We start from the raw sequence: 25809 nt of genomic DNA on the forward strand, positions 1-25809 counted from the left end.
GGTTAAGTGAATGGGAGGAACATTATCAGTCAGCTACACTGATTGTTCACCCCAGGGAGCGCAAAAGCTTAGTTGAATAACATTGGAAACAATCAGTAACTCCAAGCTATGTATTAAAAAAAGGCCTTGGTAAGACGAGGGAGGAACATCGCTCCCTCTGTCTTCTTCGCGCTAAAAGAGGATTTCTTCGCTCAATTTAGGGCGGTAAAATAAGAATATAATGTGCTATAAAGAGATTTCTTCTTCTTTATATTGTCACTAAATCTTTGACAGAGGCTGAGGTTTTCTCTATGAGAAGCTCAAGAGTCTGCCAAGGATAGGTGGGCGGGTCCACCGCTTCATTCATACATAACAAAGTGCCATTTAAAAGAGTATTCGATTTCAATAAACACATATAGAAACACACATGAATAGTCACTGAGTTCTGCTCACAGAACAAGGTTTAAAACTGTGCCCCCATTCCCTCCACCAATGAATGTAGCGGTTTTAGCTGTATGTTAAAATAAGGATGAGTTTAACTCACCAAATATGATTCTCCACCAGATCTATCAAGATCACATCTATGGAATGAGTTATTTAAAACGTCAATTTCAGTCAAGGAATTTGTTGAGCTAATAGGAAAATATATATTTACATTTACATTTAGTCATTTGGCAGACGCTTTTATCCAAAGCGACTTACAGTGCACTTATTACAGGGACAATCCCCCTGGAGCAACATGGAGTAAAGTGTCTTGCTCAAGGACACACTGGTGGTGGCTGCTGGGATCAAACCAGCAACCTTTGATTTACCAGTTCAGTGGTTTAACCCACTAGACCACCATCTCCATATATATAATAAGTTAGAGATGAGACAGAGACTTCTCACATCCGCTTTGAAGTTTAGGAGTTGTAAATATCCCGCAGAGAAACCAAAGGGTTATCCAAACTCTCAGTGAGATAGTAAAACCTAAAACCAGAACCCTGGAGCCAGGTTTTGCTATGGCATTTTGATGATGATATCAAGAAACCAGAAAAAAAGGGAGTGGAGGGGTTTTATAGCGCTTCTTTCAATGATTCGGACCATTTGGCTTATTCCAAATACTCTACATCCGTTAGCTTAAATCTGCTCGGTAGCGGGCTTATTTCATAATTATTTCAGGATAAGATCGCGGCCATGAAGCAGTCAAGTCAGCTTCATCCATACAAAACCAACTGTTTGCGCAAGGTGCTGGATTAATGGAAAGAGCTTTGCGAATTTATCATGTAAATTCACGCATTGTTTTGCTTTCAGAACATTATTTATTGTAATTTAATATAATATATTTAGAATAATTTTTGTTTCTCATTTACTGTGAAAAGTATTCGGCGGGAACCGAAATAAATGAATGAATGAATAAATAAAACATCGTTTTTTTCTTCTAAAGGAGATATTTGCATATTAAAGTATCATGAACTGTCACGGACAGGACAAGGCAGGAGAACCCAAGTGCAGGCACAAGGCAAGACGGATGAAGGGGTTAACAAAGATATTTATCATATATATAACAAGACTAAAAAGGCAAAACAAAACCCACAATGGGGAAAACAGGGTAAATAATAAACTTAAACAAGAACACTGACTCACTAAAACTTTGTACAAAAACAAACACTTGATTAGAAACTGAACTGACACTTACTTAGAACACTTAGAACACTTAGAACACTTAGAACACTTAGAACAACTCAGACGAGGACCAGGTATACACACAGGGTACAGGTACAGGTACAGGTACAGCTTACAGTGACGAGCACAGGACAACGAAACATGAGGACTCTTTATAGGCAAACAAACACAGGATAATAACAAAAACAAGTGCTGGGGATTAAGCACTCTGGGAAAGCTGACGAGGAGTGAGAGGGGCGGGGCCAAAGGCGAGACACGAGAAAGAACTATGTCTTTCCCACATAAAACCATCAGGCAATGCCATGGCTCCACTCGAGACAGGAATAAAACATGACATGATAGTGGAACCATGACATTAAAGATAAAGCAGACAGTGCATATGATATGGGGGATTTATAAAATATGCAGTCTCTCTTGCAATTTGCAAATTTGTGGTATTTCAGTCTCTTAAGACCCCACCTTAATGAATATGATACAAGGGAATTAAAGATTCTAAAATCATCATGATCATGTCAAAGAGCATTATGTGTCTTTAGTGATGTCATAGACTGCATTATAGGCCTCTGAGACCTCATGTTATTTTCTGAAAGTAAATTATAATATTCATTTTAATATTAGTAATAGTATTAAGCAAAAAGTAAATGAATCAATAAGGAAGCTGACTGATTAATCTCTTAGATGGTGTGTGACCTAATGTGCACCTACAGTATAACCATCACTGAAGCAAAACAATCTTCAGTCACATTTATGATGGGACTGTGTTTGAAGACTCCATTCCCTGACCCAAACCTGTTACAATGCAGCCCTAGCCAGGACAGGATCATGAAATTACCTTTCGGCAACTGATAGGAATGAAGGATTTTAGTGGATAAAAAGTCTAAGGGATGAACCTGAAAAGGCCTGTACTGTATCATGTGCTACACTAAATACATCATCAGAAAACAGATGAGACCTGTGAGGGAGGTACAGCCTGATGATTATCTCTAAACCACCACAGACTGAGCTTGATGAGATATAACTTTTGGCATACCATTTTGTATTATTCTTATAATAAAAGCAACACAAACATGCATTATGGCCATATTAATTTTACTTTGATTCTTCATGGATAATAGGTAGATATCAGTGTCATCTTTTACCTGCAATAAAAGATTTTAGGTCAGTAAACAATATAGAAATAGTGACTTAATCTCCAAATTTAAAATTAAATATCCAGTTTTGAGTTTGTGTTCTTTATATTGTCAAGGTCAATGTTTTGAAGTTTTATCTTTGGACTTTGCATATATTCAACCTTTAAAGACTTTATATATGTGTCTTGTGCCTTTTGTGGAGGTAAATAAATAATTCACAATACATCAAAAGCAATAAAATAGCACAAAAAAACCTATTTTCCACTATCTGTACCACTTTTCTATGCACACTCAGCAGACGTAAAAGCCTTTCAGACGATGTGGACTCCTGCACCTGCTACTGAGTTTATCCAATTTAAAACATGTTATTTAAACGGACAGTCCTCCAGATGCTTTCCTCAGTATCCTATGCACTGAACACTAATGGGTATTAAACACATTTTTTTGTGGGGAAACCATCTCATTGCAATTAACCATTAAAAAAGACAATTTATAAAATATTTTTTTTTTTAAATATACAATTTCAGTTTACAACTGCTTCAAAATGTAATAAATATCTCTTAAAGTAATCTGTCTGTGCATCGTTTGAAGTGTTCCTGACATTTTAATAAGGTATTAAAATTTGTCATTATCTTCAAGCAGTGGTAAAAAATATGGAGATGTAACAACGACTTTTGTTGTAATTACCAGAAAAATAGCAGCGCTTTATTCAACAGTTAATTAAAAATCTAGTTTTGTATTGACACACAGACAAATGCTCGGATAAATGTTTGGGCTAAAATTGCTCCAAAGGAAAAGAGATCTACTTCTTTAATTATGATTTAATGACATGCAATATAAATTTTCCCTGTGATGTTCTAGTTAACAGGCTAGAATATGTTTATTTTCTAAACTCAGATTTTACCTCATCCTTTCCGCTTTATATAAATGCACTTTTTTGGTTTTGTTTCCCAAATTTTACATTTAGGCATACATTTGTAAACTGATCCAATAAGCCAGACAACCACCACTGAATCCTGCAACGCTGTATCCCTACTAGATTTTGCTGCTTTAAAACCATTGTGTAATAACATGTTTGCTCAAGAGACAGTGTGATATATTTAGAGCACCTCTGCCTGAGACATTTGACATGGTGGTCAGTGGTGGCTCACTGTCTGTGATCTAAGATGAAGTGTTGCCATAGCATTATGACCAAATACACCAGGGTGGTGGTCTTTACCATATTGTAACTTCTGATTTTGATCTTTGTTTCTGTCCTCCCTCTGTTTCCCATAAATGACTTCATCCTTCAGTTGAAACCATTCAATGATCCACTTCTTGTCTTAGAAGGAATTAGAAGCTGTACAACATTTAAGGGATTGTGGACGTGGTACAAATAAGATCTTCGAGAACTTTGAGATTATTTTGGTGATTAATTCAATAATTGGAGTCCAGTTTGATTCAGTCAGATTTGTTATGATCACTGTTTAGCTTACTTTGAGCATGTTTACAGCAGAATATAAGAGTGCCTGTGCAAGTCACCATTTTATGACACGTTTAGACTTTGAAGTGGCTTCATAGAGGTTTGTGGTTTTTGAAGGCTGTTTCCTTCAGTACATTGTACTCAAAGCATTCTTCCACTGATATGGTGAAAAACAGACCTATATTTGCAATGGAGTATTTTGCAGGGTCTCTATTGTCTGAAGGATGCTAATCTATTTGTATGTTATTACATATCTGTGCTCAATATTGAATCATATGGAGATTGGTATGGTTGCTTCTTTTTTTGGCATTTATTTGCAATTTTAAATGAATGCATTGTTAATATGTATGGTTACATTTCACAATAAGGCTGTATATACAATGTTTAGATGCAAAACCACATTGTATACGTTACACAAATAATTTCGCATCAAAACCCGCTAAATACCACACTCTGCCTGGTCAGAAATATCTGGTATTGGTGAAAGTAAATGTAGGAGCCTGATGAAAAATGCTAATTTAAGCGAAAATCTGCCTGATGCATTTAGAGGGTTTTGCATCTGAACTCTTCATTTGTTAACTTTGTAATTAGTTAATGCATTAGCTTAAGTGAAATAACAACGAGCAAAACTTCTATAGCATTTGGTAATCTTAGTTTCAATGTTCATTTCAGCATTTTTTTTTTACATCAAAAGTTGTAACTGGTAACATAGTTAATGCATCATGAACTAACCTGAACAATGTCAATTGACATTAACTAACAATGTTGCATTTTCAAATCTTAAGCTAAGAGTTTGGTTCCAAAATGAGATCATGATAACTAAGAAATCATGTTTTTTATTTTGTTTTATTGTGTAAGTTAGCTGTATTTTTTTGGTTATTATGGCTTAAATCTCCTTTTGGAACCAAACTTTTCAAATACACCCTTGTTGTAAAGTGTATTGTAGATCATCACAAACATATCCATACTTACTACTTTAGATATCAATGGCCAGAGCAATAGGCAAATTAATAAAATGCCTAGGTTATTGGCTGTTCATCAGTCTTTTGATCTTTGAATAGATAAAAAGGACCCCATTAGCTTAGTTAATAATGCAGCAAATGAAGTATAGTGGACTAAATTGACTACTGGACACTATCCAAATATATTTTTTATACAAACCCAAGACTTTTTGTAAACAGTTTTTCTATGCTCTCTTTGGGTTTCTTAAAAATGAAAGCAGCTGGTTTTTATATATTTTTTTTGTGATCAATATTTTTTAAGGCCACTCATCATAAACATTTTAAACATATCCTAAACATCCTCCATAGGTTCAGAGATAATTTTACTTACTGTATTCACCAGTAAAACATTTGTTTTTATATTATTCCTTTGTTGACCTCCCTCTTTAAGCTGTATTCACTCCACACAAATCCTTAATCCACAGAAAACCTTATTCTGTGTCTCATTCCGTCACACTTCCTCCCACTGAACAAACAGAGTGTTTGTTTGTCCATGTGCTTTGCTCCCAGCCTACTAAAACACTCATGCCTGATTCCTGCCATGTTGATGCATATATCTAATCAAATCATACGAAAGAAAATATCATGTTACCATGTAGGTCAGCGTCCATATATTGGATATCCATTTTTTTTGCATCGACGGTATGACCTTGATCAGTTTGTTGTTAACATTAAAAACTGAAATGTGACGAAATCCTAAATACTGACAAATTCTTGTAATTAGAATAATGTCAAACAGTTTCTGTGAGGGCTTTAGCAATAGATTAGATTAGTGTGAAAACTATTGCATCTTTGAGAAGTGCTATCTACTATAACTACATAACTTCTCAATCTATATTTATGTGTATGGGCGGTAACTATGGCAGTGGTGTGAACAGCTGTGTGTTACTACACACAGCTACAACAACAAACATTTATAAAGGCCACCCCTCCTTACAAACACAACACACATATAGGTAGAATGAGACAGAATACTGAGATGTCTGCAGGCATTATCCTTAGCTCAGCAACTGTACCACTGTCTTTTAAGTCTCCTCATTCCTTGCTTTCATCTCCTCTTTCTAACCAAAGTCAGAATGGGAATAGCTCATTTATGTCATTTTTTCTTCTCTTTCAGTCGGCTGCTTCAGGCGGGGGTGAGTACTCTGTTTGAAATAAAATTACCAAACTGAATTATATATTTTAGAAGGTTCGTTACAGAATGAGCCTTATGTACAGTTTATATTGTAATTACGATAAAAATTATACACTGTAAGCTCTTTTAATTTCTCTTTCCTAACAGTTTGTTCTGTGATCTATATTTAATAGGGTTGCTTAATAAATCGCGATTAACACTAAATATTGCATAAATCGACCTGTCTAAAGTGATTATGAAATTACAAAGTCTGCAAATATTTTTCAAGCGCAGTTTGTCTTGATGCATTGCTCTGTGATCGGTAGGAAATGCTGCTCGATCTGAAACCATTGCGAGTTTGAGTCGGTTATAACGTGTATTTTAAAAAGCAACGACTGTCTAACATTTTCATCATAAATATACTTTATTGTCATGAAAATACATGAGGAGGCTTGAAGAACAGTGATAGAAAGTTGCCCAAAGACATTTCTTAGAACTACATGCGTTATGATCCTACTTCTGCAGCGTCTATTTTGAGTTCATGTACGAGGGAGCCCTCAGGCTTTCAGATGCAGCAGCATTTAGCTCTACTAAACTGACAAGCTTTGCTAAAGAAAAATTGCAGACAACCACCAAATCATGTGCGGTTTATTTGCAATTTATTGTCATACCTGTCAACACTCCCGTTTTTCACAACCACCTCCCACCCCTTTTGTTATTTCTGCCGTGAAACTCCTGTATTTTTGTCATTTCTCCTTTGAAACTCCCGGACTGACGGGAACCAGAACTAGTTTGCGGGGTGGCCCTTGTCTTGAGCCACTGCCCATTTGCCCTCATAGACTGTCACCCTTTGGTAAGCAAGAACGGTAGCCGAAGTGGAGTAGAGAGGATTCACACCCGGGCGAAAAACTTTCGGTAACACTTCAGTATAGGGGGCAATTCTCACTATTAAGTAGTTGTTATTAGCATGCCTATTATTAGTATGTTGGCTGTTTATTAGTTCTTATAAGCACATATTCTGCATTACCATACTCTACATCCCTAATCCGACCCAATACCTTAACCTAAGAACTACCTTACTAACTATGAAAAAGCAACAAATTACGTTTATCAGGGAAAAAGTCGTAGTTAATGGTTTGTTAATTGCGAGAGTTGCCCCCTATGCTGAAGTGTGACCAAACTTTCTCTTTTTACACCTCTAAAGGTCCACATATTCCACTATGCGTAATCTATTAAACGCTCGCTCCTCACAGTCTGTTGCTGTGTCTTGTTTCGGAAGTTGTGTGGGGATATTAATCATATACATTAATATTCACAATATTAATCATATACATTACTGTACAATAATTGTTTTGAATTAACAATTTGTGGAATGTTGTTGTATGTTCATTTTATTAAAGGGGTCATGTGACAGAGCTAAGACTAATATTATTGTTTGTTTTAGATGAAATGCAATGTGTATACACAATTTAAGGTTAATAAAAGCTGTATTTTCCATATTCCGCCTCTCTGAAACGCACTGATTTTTTTACAAAGTTCATCGCTCAAGATAGAATGCATCTTTTGTTCCAACACTTTAAATATTGCAATTTTATGTGTCTAATACATACATGGGCAACTTATGACACACCAAAGACGTGGAAAAACACTAGTGGTGGGCATAGATTAATTTTTTTAATCTAGATTAATCTAGATTAATTTTGGAATTAATCTAGATTAATCTAGATTAAAATGGCTCATTTGAATTCTGCCGAAGGCATTCAGAATATGTGTGCTACCCAAATAATGACTAAAAGTAAGTCTTTGAGAACGGGTTTCTCAAGCCAGGTGGCGCATTAGACCAGGGGCTCATCTCCTGTTTCCAAAATGCATCACAAACTGATTGAGAAAGCTGTTTTACTATGATAATTGGTGATGAAAATTAAATTATGTTCAATAAGATGAACTTGTGTTTACTTCCGCATTAGCTAAGGGATGATTTGTGTGTAGGTGGTACTTGAGACTGGAAGAGCTCCTACAGTACATTTACATTTAGTCATTTAGCAGACGCTTTTATCCAAAGCGATTTACAAAGAGTGAGGGAGCAACAAGCGATATGTCATACAGGAGCCATAATACATTAGATCTCAATACAAAGTTACTGGTTTCAACTAAGGCTGGACCACTACCTGTTGAGAGAAAGTGTTTTTTTTAAAACCAATTCCGCATTGCACAAGGTGCAAACAACCTTAGTCTTGTCGATGTTTCCATTGGGAAGCTTCTTAAAAATAAATATTCCCTGAAGCAAACCCGGCGGCTTCATAGCTGCATCCATGTTAGCACGTCACGTTTGATGCGGTAATTTCACAGTAACGTTATGTTGTGTTCAGACCAAACGCGAATGGCGTGTCAAGCGCGAGTGATTTATATGTTAATGCAAAGAGCCAATAGACCTACTTGCTGCGCGAATCGCGCGAATGAAGCCCTGGTTATGAGATGATGAGCCGGCTTCTGCTTCCGCGAATGACGCGAATCACGCGAGTTGAAAAATCTCGTTCTCGCCCCGTACAGTGCAGTTAAGCTGGTATACATCCGCGCTAAAATATCAAGGTGAAAGTCATCATAGCTTGAGTAGTATAGACCCAGCTCCCAACCCAACTTTGAGAATAGATTAACGGCGACATTTTTTTTATCGCGCGATAAAAGTCTCACTGCGGCCCACCACTAAAAAACACATACGGTATTTGCGCCATATGACCCCTTTAAATAAACAATTTGTTGAATTTGTCCTGTAGTTTTGCATTGTACATTGACATCTAGCGCTTGAGCTTGGTATCGCAGTCTATATTCAAAATATTGGAGAAGCAAGTTTAGCCAAGTAGAGGTTCTTCTCGGAAGTTAAGCTGGGATCACAAGTGTGCATATGCGCAGTAACGTTTGTTTATGTTGTTAAGATGAAACCGTCTATTTAAATGCAATATGTAACACATAACTATATCTTTAGAGGTGTATAAAAACTTACATAATGAAGCGTTATATTTGTATTACCTTAGAATGAGCAATTTATATCTACATACAGTGCGGGTCTGCTTACATGGAATGTTGTTGCCATGACACCATGTAGCAGTCGTATGGATGGCGTGGAAAATAGACTCGGATAACCGGGATCATGTAATCTGGCATGAAATTGGATACCTGCGAGTAATCTGCGTAAAGTGGATATTTTAAGATTGCGAAATTGGTATTGTTGAACCAAAAAGGCACAGACAGTCGAGACTAGGATAGGAAAACGGTTGACGTGAAATGCTAAACAGAACGTTGTGAACAAGGACCAAGCAGAATTGTAGACTTTAAAGGTGGAAGATGTGACGCCCTTTAGAAATAAGATAGCTAGCTGAATTTAACAGTTTACGGTACGGATCTAATGTAGGAGGATTCTGGAAGGTTTCGGGCAAGGTGTTGGGTCCGGGTTGGGCATTGGGCAGAGGCGCCTGAAAGTCTGAAAGCGAGAGAGGGCATCAGCGATTTCGTTATTTTACTCCGGAATATGTACAGCTTTAATTGTAAAATTGTGCATAATTGATTGCCAGATAATTCTTCTCATGATTGACATGATAGCTAAACAAGGCGACCTACCTTTATTGATAATTGCGACTGCTGCTTCGTTATCGCAAAACATGATAATGTGGTGAACCACAAGTTTACTGAAGAGACATTCACCAAGGTACTGTACCTTTAAGGGAGGGAGGAGTTAGGTGTTCGTGTTGTTCCGGTTGTTGATGTGCGTGGTTGTTTTTGTGCTCACTCGCTATTCAGAGTGTTTATTATTAAAGTGGAGCGTGAAGCTGTCTCGACGCATCTTCGTCTCTTGTCTCCTTCTTTATTTTACTCCACAATTGGTGACCCCGACGCGTGTGGGATACGGCTGATTTATGTCACACCACGACAGTAGTGAAAATGCTGCTGCTAGCGGCGCGGCTAATGTCGGTGCTACCTGCGCCGCCACCGTCAAATTACCGGACTTTTGGCAGCACAACCCACGTCCGTGGTTTCAACACATCGAGGCTCAGTTCCAGCTGAGAGGAATAACACAGGACGTTACAAAATATTTCCATGTAGTAGCAGCATTGGATGCCTCGACGACAGCGAGGGCTATGGCGCTGTTAGAGGCTCCGCCGGTTGACGGCAAATACAACGCACTCAAAACGTTCTTGTTGAAACTTTTTGAACTGTCGGAGCTGGAGAAAGCAGACCGCCTGCTGTCTCTGCACGGCCTTGGTGACAGCAAGCCATCCGAGTTAATGGAGAGGATGTTAGCTGTTCTGGGCGCGGCGGATCCTTCGTTCCTTTTCGCGCACATTTTTCTGTGGCAGCTTCCGGTACCCGTGCGCACTGCGCTGGCCAGTTCAACCCTCCCTTCCTCCAGAGACTACCGGGCGCTGGCTGTGGAGGCAGACAGGATTTTTCTCGCCAACCGACAGCAGTTTGTCCATGCACTGTTGCCTCCCCAGCACATGTCTGCCCCGTTTGCCTCCCCGGAGAACGACCTGGACACTGCAGCTGCCGTGACGGCCCGCCCACAGCGTGAGGACGGTTGGTGTTATTACCATTCCAGGTTTGGGGCTAAAGCCAAGCAGTGTCGCCAGCCTTGCAGTTTTAGAGCCCTGGGAAAAGCCAGGGCCAGTGCTCATTAACAGCTATGGGCGCTGGCCATGACTGCAAGCTGTTATTCATCACTGACACCTTGTCCGGCCGGCGGCTGCTGGTCGATTCTGGGGCTCAACGCAGCATTCTGCCCGCGACGCCTGTAGACACTATGGCTGGCGGGCATGGCCCCCCAATGGACGCCGCCAACGGCACACCCATTCGTACCTATGGCACGAGGTATGTGGAAGTGTGTTTCGGCGGGCGCCGTTTCGGCTGGGATTTCGTAATGGCCGCTGTATCTACGTCGCTCCTGGGGGCGGATTTCCTCTGCGCTTACAGACTGTTGGTGGATGTTACAAACTGCCGCCTTATTGACGCCCTGTCTTTTGCTTCGTACCCCTGCACGCTTGGAGGGGTGGGGGCGCTTTGTCTGTCGAACACACTTGCCACCGGAGACTTATATCAACGCCTGCTTGCTGAGTTCCCCGACATCACCACACCCACGTTTTCATCGGCGGTGGCCAAGCATGCCGTGGAGCACTACATCACCACGGTTGGCCCCCCAGTCTATGCACGAGCCAGGCGCCTCGACTCAAGCTCGCGATCGCCAGGGAGGAGTTCGCTAACATGGAGCACCTCGGCATCGTGCGCCGCTCTAACAGCCCGTGGGCCTCCCCCCTACACATGGTGACTAAGGCTGATGGCGGTTGGCGTCCTTGTGGTGATTTCCGTCGACTGAACAATGCCACCACCCCCGACCGGTACCCAGTGCCGCACATTCAGGATTTCTCTGCCCACCTAGCTGGCGCCACTATCTTTTCGAAGGTGGACCTGGTGCGCGGTTACCACCAGGTGCCTGTCCACCTGCGGGATGTCCCCAAAACAGCAGTCATCACACCCTTTGGCCTTTTCGAATTCCTGCGGATGCCTTTCGGCCTCAAGGGTGCAGCGCAGACATTTCAGCGCCTTATGGATTCTGTGCTGAGGGACATGCCATTCTTATTTGTTTACTTGACGCCCACCTGACGCATCTCAGGCAGCTATTCGGCCGGCTCAATGAGCATGGTCTCATCCTCAACCCGGCTAAGTGTGAGTTTGGCCGGTCGTCCATTACATTCCTCGGCCACCACATCACCCCGCAAGGGGCTGTTCCCCTCCCTGCCAAGGTGGACACCATCGCCAGTTTCCCACGCCCACGGACTGTGAAGTCCTTGCAGGAGTTTTTGGGTATGGTGAACTTCTACAACCGTTTCCTTCCCCATGCGGCTCAACTAATGCGACCTTTATACAACGCCTTGCGGGGTTGGAGGCCGGCGGACGTGTTGGATTGGTCCCCAGAGATGATGGATGCCTTTGATGCTGCTAAAACTGCGCTGGCCAGCGCTGCTCTGCTGGCGCACCCGTCGCCGACCGCCCCTGTTGCTCTTACTTCGGATGCTTCTGATTACGCCGTGGGAGCTGTGTGTGAACAGTGGGTTGGTGGAGCCTGGCAGCCGCTGGCCTTTTCAGCAGGAAGCTCCGTGACAATGAGAGGAAATACAGCACCTTTGACAGAGAGCTCCTGGGTCTTTTCCTCGCCACCTGTCATTTCCGCTTTTTGTTAGAGGGCCGGCGTTTCACTGCTTTTGTTGACCACAAACCGCTGACGTTTGCTATGGCGAAGTCTTCAGAACCATGGTCTGGTCGACAGCAGCGTCAACTCTCTGCCATCTCCGAGTTCACAACTGACATTCAGCACGTGGCCGGTAAAGACAATTTCGTCGCCGACTGCCTCTCCCGGGCTGTTGCTGGGTCCGTCCACTTAGGCCTTGACTATGCTACTATGGCTGTGGATCAGACCGCAGATGCTGAGATGCAAGCCTACAGGACAGCCCCTACAGCGCTGATCATAAAGGACGTGGTTTTTGACACGGCCAACACTACACTCCTTTGCAATGTCTCCACTGGCCAACCGCGCCCTATGGTACCTGCTGTCTGGAGGAGTAGAATTTTTGATGCCATCCACGGCCTTTCCCACCCAGGGGTGAAGGCCTCTACCAAGCTGGTGGGGGCCAAGTTCGTCTGGCCAGGCCTGCGGAGGGACGTCAGGGCCTGGGCTGCTGCCTGTGTGGCATGCCAGCGCGCAAAGGTGACCCGTCATACTAAAGCTCCTTTGGCAACCTTCGAAGTACCAGAGAGACGTTTTGATCATGTGAATGTGGACCAAGAGACGAAGATGCGTCGAGACAGCTTCACGCTCCACTTTAATAATAAACACTCTGAATAGCGAGTGAGCACAAAAACAACCACGCACATCAACAACCGGAACAACACGAACACCTAACTCCTCCCTCCCTTAAAGGTACAGTACCTTGGTGAATGTCTCTTCAGTAAACTTGTGGTTCACCACAATAATGTGTTTGCGAGACTAAGCTCAACCCCATAGTACGCAAGCCACCGCTATGGGATAAAGCTCGTAGAGAGCGGAAGAGGCGGAATTTTGTGCGAGATCTTTTTGATCCGGCCACCTCTTGGCAAACCACTGACCTTGGAAAAAAGCTCAGAAGGGGCTGCGTCTGTGAACAGTTTAAGAGCGACGGAAGATTCCGGAGTGTCGTTATGAAAAAAGGAGATACCATTCCAGCTGTTCAGCAGGTGGGACCAGAATGACAGATCTGAGAGGCATCCATCGTCGAGGTGCACAATGTCGCTTAAATTGCCTACCGAGTGAGCGAGGTCAAGCAATCGAGATATGAAAGCCCTGCCTTGCGGAATAATGCTCATGGCAAAATTGAGGTGGCCAAGCAATAAGAGCATTTCCCGTTTAGTAACTGATCGTGAACCTATAAACGAACCCATATAAGAACGAATTCTCGAAAGTTTGTCTATAGGAAGAGAAGCTTGCATCTTGACAGTATCCAGCCATATACAGAGAAACTCGAGAGCAGTTGTCGGGCCAAGTGTCTTCTCTTCCGACAGAGGAACTCCCACATCACTAAAATTTGTGTTTAAGTGTATCTAGGATGGGGGTTTTGTGCGATGGAAAATCAACCAGTAGAAAGTCATCGAGTAGATGCAGAACGAATGGAATCTTGCAGACGTTAAGCAAGATCCAACACAGTGCCTCTCATAGATTGTTGAATATGTGCGGACTACTCCTCCAACCGAAAGTGAGTCTGACTGCGAAGTAAAATTTTGACTGCCATTTAATGCCAAAGACAGCCCACTCGGCAGGGTGAATAGGAATAATCTTGAACGCGTCTGTGATGTCAGCCTTAGCTAGCCAAGCACCCTGCCCAGCCATTTTAATTAGCTGAATAGCGTTATCCACTGAAGTGTAATAGAGAGAAAAGGGCTCTAGGGGAATGCATTCATTTACGCTCGCTGTAGTATTAGAATGTGGTGAAGACATGTCAAAAATCAACCGCTTTTTCCCCGAAAATTTCCTAGTAGCCACACCGAGAGAATTAACTCGAAAAGGAGAAAAGGAGGAGATTTAAAAGGCCCAATAACATAACCTTTATTGACTTCCTTTCACAAGAGGGCAGAAACCACTTCTGGTTCAGCTAGAGCTGACTGTAGGTTTTTTGCGACGTAAGAGAAGGACAAGGGGGATAACACACCTACCCTAAACCCTTGGGCCAGCCCGGTAATAAGATAATCTACAAATGATGGATCAGGGTGGGATGACAAGTAACTAGCTAGTGTGTGAATGTTAACTGGAGTGGAAGGATGGCTTCTTAGAACTTTTTCCCTAACTGGGGCTTTCCTTGTCTGGCAGGTCTGAATCTCTGTGGGCAGACGTATTTTGGGTGGGGCTCTTTGCAGAAACTACAAACATGCGAAAATATGCATTTAGAATACGTACATACAGACTCATTTAATTTGAAACAAATCAGAGATTTGTCGAGTTTATAGTTTGAGCGCCCTCTATTGTCGTAGGCTGGGCTTACAGGATCGGCACCATGGACAGCAACGGGACCTTGCCTCGCGAGAGTTTTCGGGAAGAGCGAAGCAGAGTATCCGTGCGAGCTGCATACGACACAGGTCAAAGTTTCTGATCGCCAAAGTGGCGAACCAGTAACTCTGTGTCGACGATGGACCAGTCCAGCCGTGAGTTGAACAATGAGACGAAAGATGCAGATTTTCCGGAAAAGGATCTATGATATTCGTAGAAAAGGGTGCCTCCGTATCTCTGGTAAAAGTCCGCCATCATAGCAAGATAAATGTCCAATTCTTCACGGCGCTCGGGGAAGTTTTGGCAGAGGATGTCTCTGTAAACTCCGAAGGCGTTTACAAACTCAGAAAATGATAAATTGCGTTGTAGCCTCGACTCTGACGTTCTGAGGAAAACCGCCACGTCCCCACAGTCCACAATTTGTCGTTCGGACGCAGGTAAAGGCGTCAGGAGGGAAGCTAAATTAACGTCCTTACCTTCAATGATGTTGGAACGTATTTGGTGCGAAACTGAAGCCGCAGCTGGTGGGACGAATCGTCTTCCGAGGTTTTGGGCAGCGGTTGCCGTAGACAAATTAAACTGAGTAGCGCTCAGAGCTGGTTTGACAAAAGTTGGAGTTTGCACCATCGCTGGAGCCGTCGATTGGACGTTTCAGGATATACCAGAGGATGTCCTTGCATTCCCTAGGCTTTTAACGTTCTCGGACAGTCCTTGTACTATTTGCAGGAGCTGGTTATGAACTTCCGCTTGATTGTGAGTTGGAGATGAAGTCGACGTGGAAGGCTTGGGCCTTTTGGCTGACTTCGGAGATGAAGATTTGGCTGCGCGTTTCCTGCCGCCTTGTTTCGTTTGAAGAGGTATGGTCGTGGAGATTACCGGAACGTCCATAGCTAGGACAGCAGGATTACCCGGGGGGCGTTAGAAGCCAGCAGTATGAGATCCTCTCTCTCCAATTCCTTATCTACAGGAATGCCTTGCAGCTCTAAAGTGGTCATAATTTGGAATCCCGGTTCTGGATGCGGGAACTATGCCGCACGTTTGCAGGGGAACTAGGAGGTTGATCGTCGTCCGAATCTGTGAAGTCGCAATCGACTAGAGGTTTTTCCGACATGATCAGTATCTTTAACTTACACGGGACAGCGATATCACTCATGCTTTAGTTTCTGCGAACAAAAGAGAGGGTAAGTACCATCCTTTTATACTACGTGCTGAGGGATGATAGGCTTACCGGTAATTAATTATGATGTGAGGAGTCTTCCTGATAGAACTTGTGCGGAAGCTTACATTTTTGAATTATATTTTTTATATTTTTATATGAATATTTAAATTCTCAAATTTAATATTGAAAATTAAAAACGCAGAAATTCAGATTCAAATTCAGAAATGGTTCAGTAGGTAAGGTTAGCTTCCGGGTTCAACAGGGAAGATAAGAAGATATCAAAAAGTGAAATGGAGCGCTTCGGCCACAATGGCCATTGGCCAGTTATTTGTTCTATTATCCAATCAAACTCCAAACATGCTGTTTTTGAGAGCGGAAATTCTTACATTGAATAAAAAGGATTTAAAAATTTCAAATAACGAGTCTTGGTTGCGACCACGCCCACAAGACTACGCGGGTTGATCGTTTGTTGCTGCAGCATAGCCAAGCTCAAATTGCTACAATCCGAGGCAGCTGCATGGGATGTGCGCGCTCACTGCCTGCGTTTTTGCCTGCTGCCTACACTGTTCGCTCTCACTCCTAGCGTTTGTTGTTGGTGCTTCTACCCACTGTGTGCTTAGTGCATGCTCGCTGCCAGCTGCCCAACTGTGTGCGCTGGCTTCCAGCGTTTGTGGGTGCATATACATTTAATACATATAAGACATGTATACATTTTCATAAAGAACTTTGTGGGTCCTGCAAAGTCAATGACATATGTGGCACGCTGCAATAAAAGTTATGCATAACATTTCATGCTTACAATAGAGAGAAAGATTTCTAAATTTGAATCTGAATTTCTAAATTTGCATTCTCCAAATTGGAGAATTTAAATATTCATATCAAAATATAAAAATTCTAATTCATAACTATATTGAATGTCAGGAAATATTCAATTTTGTACAATTACACTTATCTAAAATTTGGATTTACAAAATTCAATGATGATACCATGGTTGCTCTCTTTCTTTTGGACAGGTCTGTAAATGCTTCAAGAAGAATTTAATGTATTTAGCTTGTAATTCGCTGCTTGGATTTACGAAATACATTCATGTGTTTGGAGGAGGCACACTGTAAACCCATATGTTCAAAATAATCAAACAGATTAAGTAATGTAAACTTAATTTTATATAAAAAAAGTTATTCTTACTTAAATATGTTAAGTTCCTGAAACCCCTTTTCACTTTTGAGTGAAGTATAATGATTATTTTTGATTAACTATTTACTCCTTGTTCAATTTACTTAATTTAAACAAGTTAATTCAACACAATTGATCAAGAAGGATTTCCAATTCCCAGCATGCTCTGTGTCAGACTGCATTAGGAGTGTAAATTAAAAAATATGTGATTCATTTACATGTTTTTAGTAAAGTTTAAGACTTGTTAGTGTTTAATGTTCACTTCTCTTAGATTTTTAGAAGAGTTTGACATATTTTCAGTTATGCATGGTTACCGTTGTTTAGAAGTGTGGTGCATGTGCTTAGGCTCTGTGAAGCTACATTTGACCTGTAACATGTGTTATGTTACCAGTGAGCAGAAACTGTGCTAATTCCAGTTCTGAGATCAGTCTCTTCTTGCTTATTTTGGGATGCATAAGTCAAAGTGTTTGATTTATGCATATTAAGACTAAGAACTATGTAAAATACAAAAGTTGCAATGTAATGCAATTTTGGTGTAGTTACTTAAATTCTTTAAAGAACTTTAACTTGACAGTAATACAAATTTGAAAGTTCTGCTAACTTAAACCAAGGACCTCTAAAACTAAAACAGGTTTATTACAGGAGTAATGCCAATTTATCCGGTTTACTGTGTGGCTTTTAATGTCGAATCGCAAAGAGAGTGGGATTATAATTTCAGTGCTAGCAGGCTCAAGTTAGCACTTTTCCAAATCAACCACCCCACCCCATCTGTCAAGGGGGCCCGAGGACTGGATATGAAAACCTTGGTCTAGCGCAGTGGTTCCCAAATGGGGGTACGCGTACCCCCAGGGGTACTTTGGGGTACTTCAGGGGGTACATGAGAGAAACTGAAATTGAGGAATAAATAATGAAAATCAATAAGTCAATAAATTATGATAATACTATTGTTATATGAAAATGAGGACTACACAAATATGCATAAAAAATTAATTCATACATTTAAATGCATTTCAATTTAACAGAGTTATTTTTTGGAGACCCGGAATCAGGAGCCTTGTCTGGGTGCGAAGTAATGCAAGTTAGGAGAGGTTGCGGTTAAATGTTAAAGAAATGTTGATTTTCCTGAACTGAAAAACACTGATTTACCTTTAAGTGTTATGCCTAATACTTAAGAGATTTACATAGTTGCGTAAAGCTACATACAGAAATGTTTATAAGCAATAAAACTGCTTGGGGGCATCAGATATAATAACTGTCTGATTCTCATTTCACTGTATTTTAATGCAAAATGTTGCGGTCTGGTCAAGTGGTTGTTGGCTTGAAAAAATCATAAAAAGGGGTACTTAAGCAAAAAAGTTTGAGAACCACTGGTCTAGCGTGTCCCAGGCCTAAGAGAGTTTTGAGTTTTGTCTGTACTTGCATAGAGTATGGAAAACAAATACTTTACTTATAGAATGATACAGCATGCAACTATTTATGACACAGATACATCTTACTAGGATGGCACATTCTTAACGAAATTCCTTTTTACAAAAATATTTACAATTAATTGTTTAATTTCAAACGCAACAGATAATTTCGAACAATTTTATACAACTAAAAACAAGAATACCATTAAGCCTTATTATTTATTTACTCTTTGTAAATTGCTTTAGATAAAACCTTCTGCGAAATTAATTAATGTAAATTTTATCAATGTGTAGCAAATTGTTGTCATCTCTGAACGAAAGCAAGTATTACGAAAACATTGTTTCCAGGAATGTCTCGAAACGTTTCTGACTGATTTCAGCAAATATTTTCTACTTGCAGAACCCGGTGGTGTTGAGCGTCATGATAGCAGCAGTGTGAGCAGTCTGGAGAGTAATGGTAGTCTGCCTAGTGTCACCAACCACAGACACATTTCAGAACGCCGTGTTGCATTATGGGCTGTCAGCTTTGAGCGCCTGCTCCAGGATGCTGAGGGTGTTCGCTATTTTTCAGTAAGTATCAGAAGAGCTAGGGATGAGGATTTCTGGTCCTAGAGTGTCAAACATTACGTTCTATTTCGATGGGCTCATCTCTATTGAAAAGTGTATCATCCCGTGCTTATAAGGAGACGCCATCACCATGCAAAGAATTATAGGGGTGCAAAGTTTTCATTAGTTGTACTTTTCGAAATCCTTAATTTCAAAGGACATTTTGAAGTGGCCAGTTTTGAGCACTTCGGTTTGGAGCGACCCTTCAATATGGCGACAATGACTGTTTTCAGTCCGAAGTGCCATTTGGAGGGCAATATCCTCTTCGGAATGCACCGACTGTCCTGAAGAGCAGTGGTTCTCAACTCTGGCCCGCGAGACCCATTTCCCTGAACAGTTTAGCCCCAACACTGATAAAACACCTGAAAGTGCTAATCAGTGACTTCAGGAACAGACACGCTCAACTTAATGTGGGAGTGCAAAGATTGTTTGACATATTGCATTAAAGTATCCCAGAGAAAGATTCAAATGCGTACGGAACAATCTGCACTTGAATCGCTGTCACGGTACTTAAATAAAAAGCTTTTCTTTAGCTCAGTGGTAAGAGCATTGCCTTAAAAAACGCAAGATTGTGGGTACCATCCCAGGGGAATGCAAATATCTATGTATAAATTAGTGGTGGGCATAGATTAATTTTTTTAATCTAGATTAATCTAGATTAATTCCAAGATTAATCTAGATTAATCTAGATTAAAATGGCTCATTTGAATTCTGCCGAAGGCATTCAGAATATGTGTGCTACCCAAATAATGACTAAAAGTAAGTCTTTGAGAACGGGTTTCTCAAGCCAGGTGGCGCATTAGACCAGGGGCTCATCTCCTGTTTCCAAAATGCATCACAAACTGCTTGAGAAAGCTGTTCTACTATGATAATTGGTGATGAAAATTAAATTATGTTCAATAAGATGAACTTGTGTTTACTTCCGCATTAGCTAAGGGATGATTTGCGTTTAGGTGGTACTTGAGACTGGAAGAGCTCCTACAGTACATTTACATTTAGTCATTTAGCAGACGCTTTTATCCAAAGCGACTTACAAAGAATGAGGGTGCAACAAGCGATATGTCATACAGGAGCAATAATACATTAGATCTCAATACAAAGTTACTGGTTTCAACTAAAGCTAGACCACTACCTGTTGAGAGAAAGTTTTTTTTTTTAAACCAATTCCGCATTGCACAAGGTGCAAACAACATTAGTCTTGTCGATGTTTCTATTGGGAAGCTTCTTAAAAATTCGCGAATGAAGCCCTGGTTATGAGATGATGAGGCGGCTTCTGCTTCCGCGAATGACGCGAATCACGCGAGTTGAAAAATCTCGTTCTTGCCCCGTACAGTGCAGTTAAGCTGGTATACATCCGCGCTAAAATATCAAGGTGAAAGTCATCATAGCTTGCGAAGTATAGACCCAGCTCCCAACCTAACTTTGAGAATAGATTAACGGCAACATTTTTTTTATCGCGAGATAAGAGTCTCACTGCGTTAACGGTCCACCACTAGTATAAATGTATATGATAAAGCAATGTAAGGATAAAAGCATCTGCCAAATGCATAAATTTAATGTAATTGTAAATGTCATAGGGTGGTAGATTTGCGCAGTGTCACATTAAGTTGAACACATCTCTTCCTAAAGACGCTGATTATCTTGTTTGGGTGTTTTATATAAGAGTTGGGGCTAAACCCAGCTCGAAAATGGATCTCGTGGGCCAGAGTTTAGAACCACTGCTGTAGAGTTTAGTTTCAATCCTAATTAAACATACCTGAAGCAGGTAATCAACACTTCAGGACAACCAGAAAACTTAAAGGCAGGTGTGTTGGAGCTAAACTCTGCAGCACAGTGACTCTCTGGGACTAGAAATGCCCATCCCTGAGAAGAGCTTATTGTTCTGTTCAATAACCACAAATCTTAAATCCTGAATAAAAATATTCTTAAGGTAAGATACATTTTGTTATTTGGGTACTACGATAATGGTTCAATCATTCATTAATAAGATGATTTGTTAAAGTGCTTATAAACTTTTTAAAACACTTTTCTTCTACATTTTAGGTGCAGAATAATCTTATATATACAGTACACCACACAGACATATTCATATATGCGTGGTCCTGGTAAACTTCATAGTAATACTAGTCATTGTAGATCTTGTGGGGTCATTTTTGGTCTGCTTATAAAGCTAAAACGTCTTGGTTACGTATGTAACCTCAGTTCCCTGATGGAGGGAACGAGACGTTGTGTCGAGGATGACAGATGGGGTTCGCCCTTGAGAACCAATCAACTCTGACTACTATAGAAAAGGCCAATGAAATTTGGCGAATGCAATTTGCATGCCGGGCTCCGCCCCCGGAAATCCGGTATAAGGAAGCCGGCGTGCAGCATTCACTTACCTTTTGTTCTGAAGAGCCTGAGACCTCTCAAACTGCAGCAGAATACGATACGTGTTCGTGGCATAAGGGACACAAGGTCTCGTTCCCTCCATCAGGGAACTGAGGTTACATATGTAACCAAGACGTTCCCTTTCTCTCGGTCTCTCGACGTTGTGTCAAGAACGACAGATGGGGTTGCCTATGGAAAACGCCACAACGCTGTATCGCGTCACAATGTCAGCGAAGCGACGGTAACAAGCCTGGGCGTGTCATCTCGAAGCTTTCGTGAAACTGTAACCTTCCTGTGGTGGTCGGGGGGTTCCAGAGCTTTCCTGGAGAAAGATGGATACAGCCCTGACTGGTAACCTTCACGGACGGGGCCTTAGCTCTCTATAGGCGAGAGGCCGTCCGGATCAGTTTACACCGGGTAAGCGCGACTCTTAATCAGAGAAGCGCTACAGAGGCCACCTCCTACCCGTGGGGAGGAATATGGTGGATAAAAGTATGGTCTCGTCCTTGGAGGAGAACGCATGGAATGTGCGGACTGTGTAGTTAACCGCGAGGTGGAGGTCCACCTGGGGAAGCTCATGGTTTACCGTGTGTGGGAACCATAGTCATGAGGGTATAGCAGACGGAACAGCCCACGGTGGGGGTGTTACTGCGTCTGATAGCACCAGGCCGGTTAGAACTATCTGTGATAGGTCATATGGTATCCCAGCCTAAGGGAAAGGTTGCTCTGCCCAACCAATCCCCAGGGGGTGCTTTGCTTAGTGATGGATGGAATGCCTGTTTTTAACCAGAGTCTGGGTAAGAAGGAAGGCTGGTGAGGTACCAATTTTCTTAGCCATGTGATTGGGTAAGAAGAAAAAGGTATATAGCACACTGACCCAACCTGCTGGAGGGTGGGATGGTGCTTTCGCAGGCATACGCCCTCCCGGATGCCAGTCCTACATGTCGCCACGTAGGACGTGGGCTGACACTGGGTTTACGCGAAGGCTGTTAACCTTTGCGAAGGTGTTTGGGCGTAGCCCAACCCGCAGCTCTACAGATGTCTGCTAGAGAGGCGCTTCTGCCAGTGCCTAGGAGGTGGCTAAACTCCGTGTGGAGTGAGCCCTCACTGTCAAAGGGCATGGGAGATTCTGAGATCGGAATGACGTCGTAATGGCATCTACGACCCAGTGCGCCAGCCTCTGCTTGGAGACAGCCTTCCCCTTCTGCTGTCCTCCAACACAAACAAGGAGCTGGTCAGAGCTATTGAAGCTCTGCGTGCGGTCCAGGACACAACACGGATGGGGTTGGGTCTTCCTCCCCGATGGGGAGCGCCTGCAAGTCCACCACTTGGACCCCGAAGGGAGAAGTGGGAACTTTGGGCACGTATCCGGGCCTGGGTCTCAGGATAGCGTGAGAGTTACCAGGGCCGAATTAAAGGCAATCCGGGGACACAAAGAATGCTTGGAGGTCCTCTACCCTCTTGAAGGAAGCGCCAACAGGGGGGCCGTCTTACTCAGGTGAGGAAGATCGGAGCCTCCGAGGGGCTCTTGGACCCACGTTAGGGTCCCAAGAGGGTATGGAGTGGAGGTGAGGCGGATTCCGCCCGCTCGCGCTCGTTAGGAACCTGGTGATCAGGTCGTGTTGCCCTAGAAACTTTCCATCAACTGATTCGTGATGAGTGGCAATAGCGACTACATACACTTTCAGTGTGGAAGGGAGATGTTAGTCTCCAGTCTCGTGAGAAGGGGAACACAATCCTGATCAAGCACCTCAGTGGGTCTTTCTCGTTGAGAAAGACACCAGGACGAGAAGAGGCACCGTCTAGAGGCGTGTAACCGCCTAGTAGATGGGGCCCTAGCCTGGGTGATGGTCTCAGCCGTATAGGGGGAGTAGCCATCTTAGGATCTTCTCGTCCCGTCTAGAGACCAGACATGGGTGTTCCCGAGGTCTGATCTGGGATGCCAGAACGTGTCCTTCCCCTGAGAGAGCAGGTCCTCTGTCAGGGGAATGGTTCAGGGGGAGTCGCTGTCCAGAGCATCAGCTCTGAAGCCAAGTGTGGTTAAACTAGTGCGGTGTAACCAATAACACTTGGTGCTCCTCTTCCCTGACCTTGCACAGTGTCTGTGCAAGGAGGCTCCTGGGGGGGAAGGTGTGCTTCGCCCGTCCCGTGGTCAGCTGTGCGCCAGGGTATCCGTGCCGAGGGGGCCTCGGTCAGGGAGTACCAAAGCAGTAAAAGGGTGGTGTCGTGGGAGGCAAAGAGGTCTATCTGTGCCTGACCGAACAGCACCCAAATGCGCTTGACCGGGGGTGGTGTCGCCACTCTCCGCAAGGCATATACTGACGAGAGAGCGCGTCGGCTGTCTGATTCAGTTTGCCTGGGATGTGTGTGGCCCGCAGGGAGCGGATCACCTGCTAACTCTACAGGAGGAGGCGTCGGGCAAGTTGTGTTAGCTGCCGTGAGCGTACGCCACCCTGGCAATGTACGCTATGGCTGTCCCAGGAGTACGCCATGTGTCCCAGGAGCCTCTGAAATTGTTTCAGGGGGACCGCCGACTGCCTGAAGTGTTCCAGGCAGTTCAACACTGACTGGGCGCGTTCTGCGCACAGCTGCGCCATCATGGTGACAGAGTTTAGTTCCATACCAAGGAAGAGGATGCTCTGCACTGGGGAGAGTTTGCTCTTTTCCTCGGTTGACCTGAAATCCCAATCGATCTAGATGCCGGAGCACCAGGTCCCTCTGTTTACACAACAGATCTCACGAGTGTGCCAGGATAAGCCAGTCGGCGAGATAGTTTAGTACCCGCGCACCTTTTTCCCGAAGGGGAGAAAGGGCGGTTTCCACAATCTTCGTGAAGACTTGTGGAGACAGGGACAGACTGAAAGGGAGGACTCTATACTGGCATGCCCACCCCTCGAACGCGAACCGTGGGGACGGCCGGTGTCAAGGAGATTGAGACATGAAAGTAAGCGTCCTTCAGGTCGATTGCCACGAACCAATCCTGACACCTGCTAGATGTCAGGATGTGCCTCTGCGTGAGCATCTGAACAGCAGCTTGTGAAGGTGCTTGTTCAGGGTACGCAGACCGATGGCAACCCGCCGTCTTTCTTGGAAATGATGAAGTGCGGGTGGTGACCCACTGAACATCTTGGTTTTGAGGGACGAACTCTATGCCTGTTTCGCCAGAAGGGTGGTGACCTCTACCCGAAGTACGGAGGCGTCCCTGCCTCTGACAGAGGGAGAGATGATGCCCTGAAACTTGGGAGAGTCTCTGGCGAACTGGATCGAGTAACCAAGACGGACCGCCTGCAAGGCCAGCGAGACAGTGTGGGCAGCTATTGAGCTCCCAGGGACTGTGACAGGTTGACCAAGGGGACGGTCTGCTTCATCATTCCCACAGGGGGTGGTTCGTCGGCTGGCGGAGCTAACCACCTGTCGTAGGGGGTCCCCGGAGGGAAGGTTGGCTCCGCCCTTTTTACCTGCCTGGCGGGACAACGGCACGCACTGTCGGTTTGAGAGTGGTGACAGCTGTCGTGTGTGTATGACCTCACACCTCGCCAGGGTGTGAGGTTGGTTCGCCGAGCACAGTCCAGTGGAGTGTGCGATTGGCTGTAAGTAAACCCGGGGAGAACAGAAAAACTCTGTGAGTAAGTGGGCGCCAGGCCCTGACAAGGGCCCGGCTTTGGTGACGAGGCAGGAGTCGTCCCGTACCGACCGATCAGAGCCGTGGCTGTGAAGGTTCGGGCCCGATGTTGTCCACCCTGGGGTCTTCCCGTCAGTGTCCCTTCTCGCGAGAAGGTTGCTGACGGGGTGAAGGTTTCCCCCTCAACCTCTGCTACCGGGGTGCCGCCTGTGGGGGCACAGGAACCGGAGCCGATGTCGAAGGGGTCCTGGGTTGAAGGGAAGCAGACGTCACGCGGGATCTCGGAGGCCTCTGGGCGGCCGAGCCGCGGCATGAAAAAAATGTGGCTTATTGCCACTGTCTGCTTCACCGTCAAAAAACTGCTGGGCACAGTCCTCAACGGTGTTACCAACAACCCACCCTGCGAGATGGGTGCATCAAGAAAGCGGACTTCCTTGGTGTCACCCTTCTGCACAAGGTATAACCGGGGGTGTCTCTCCTGGACCACTACCGTGGACATCGTCCGACCCAGGGCCCGTGCCACCGCCTTGGTCGCCCGTAGAGCGCTGCCAGCGG

General features: G+C 43.6%; 1 protein-coding gene across 3 annotated transcripts in view; it reads left to right on the top strand.

Moving 5' to 3' along the window:
* Positions 1–25809, top strand: part of rgs12a (regulator of G protein signaling 12a) — a 91996-nt gene that overhangs the window by 37205 nt on the left and 28982 nt on the right. For all 3 annotated transcript variants that reach the window (XM_056743996.1, XM_056744003.1, XM_056744014.1), the window contains 2 exons: positions 6355–6373; positions 19057–19226. In XM_056743996.1, coding sequence (XP_056599974.1) covers positions 6355–6373; positions 19057–19226 — 189 coding nt within the window. The remainder of the gene's footprint in view (positions 1–6354; positions 6374–19056; positions 19227–25809) is intronic.

This window comes from Triplophysa dalaica, chromosome 1, assembly GCF_015846415.1.
Source record: "Triplophysa dalaica isolate WHDGS20190420 chromosome 1, ASM1584641v1, whole genome shotgun sequence".
NCBI classification, from domain to species: Eukaryota; Metazoa; Chordata; class Actinopteri; order Cypriniformes; family Nemacheilidae; genus Triplophysa; species Triplophysa dalaica.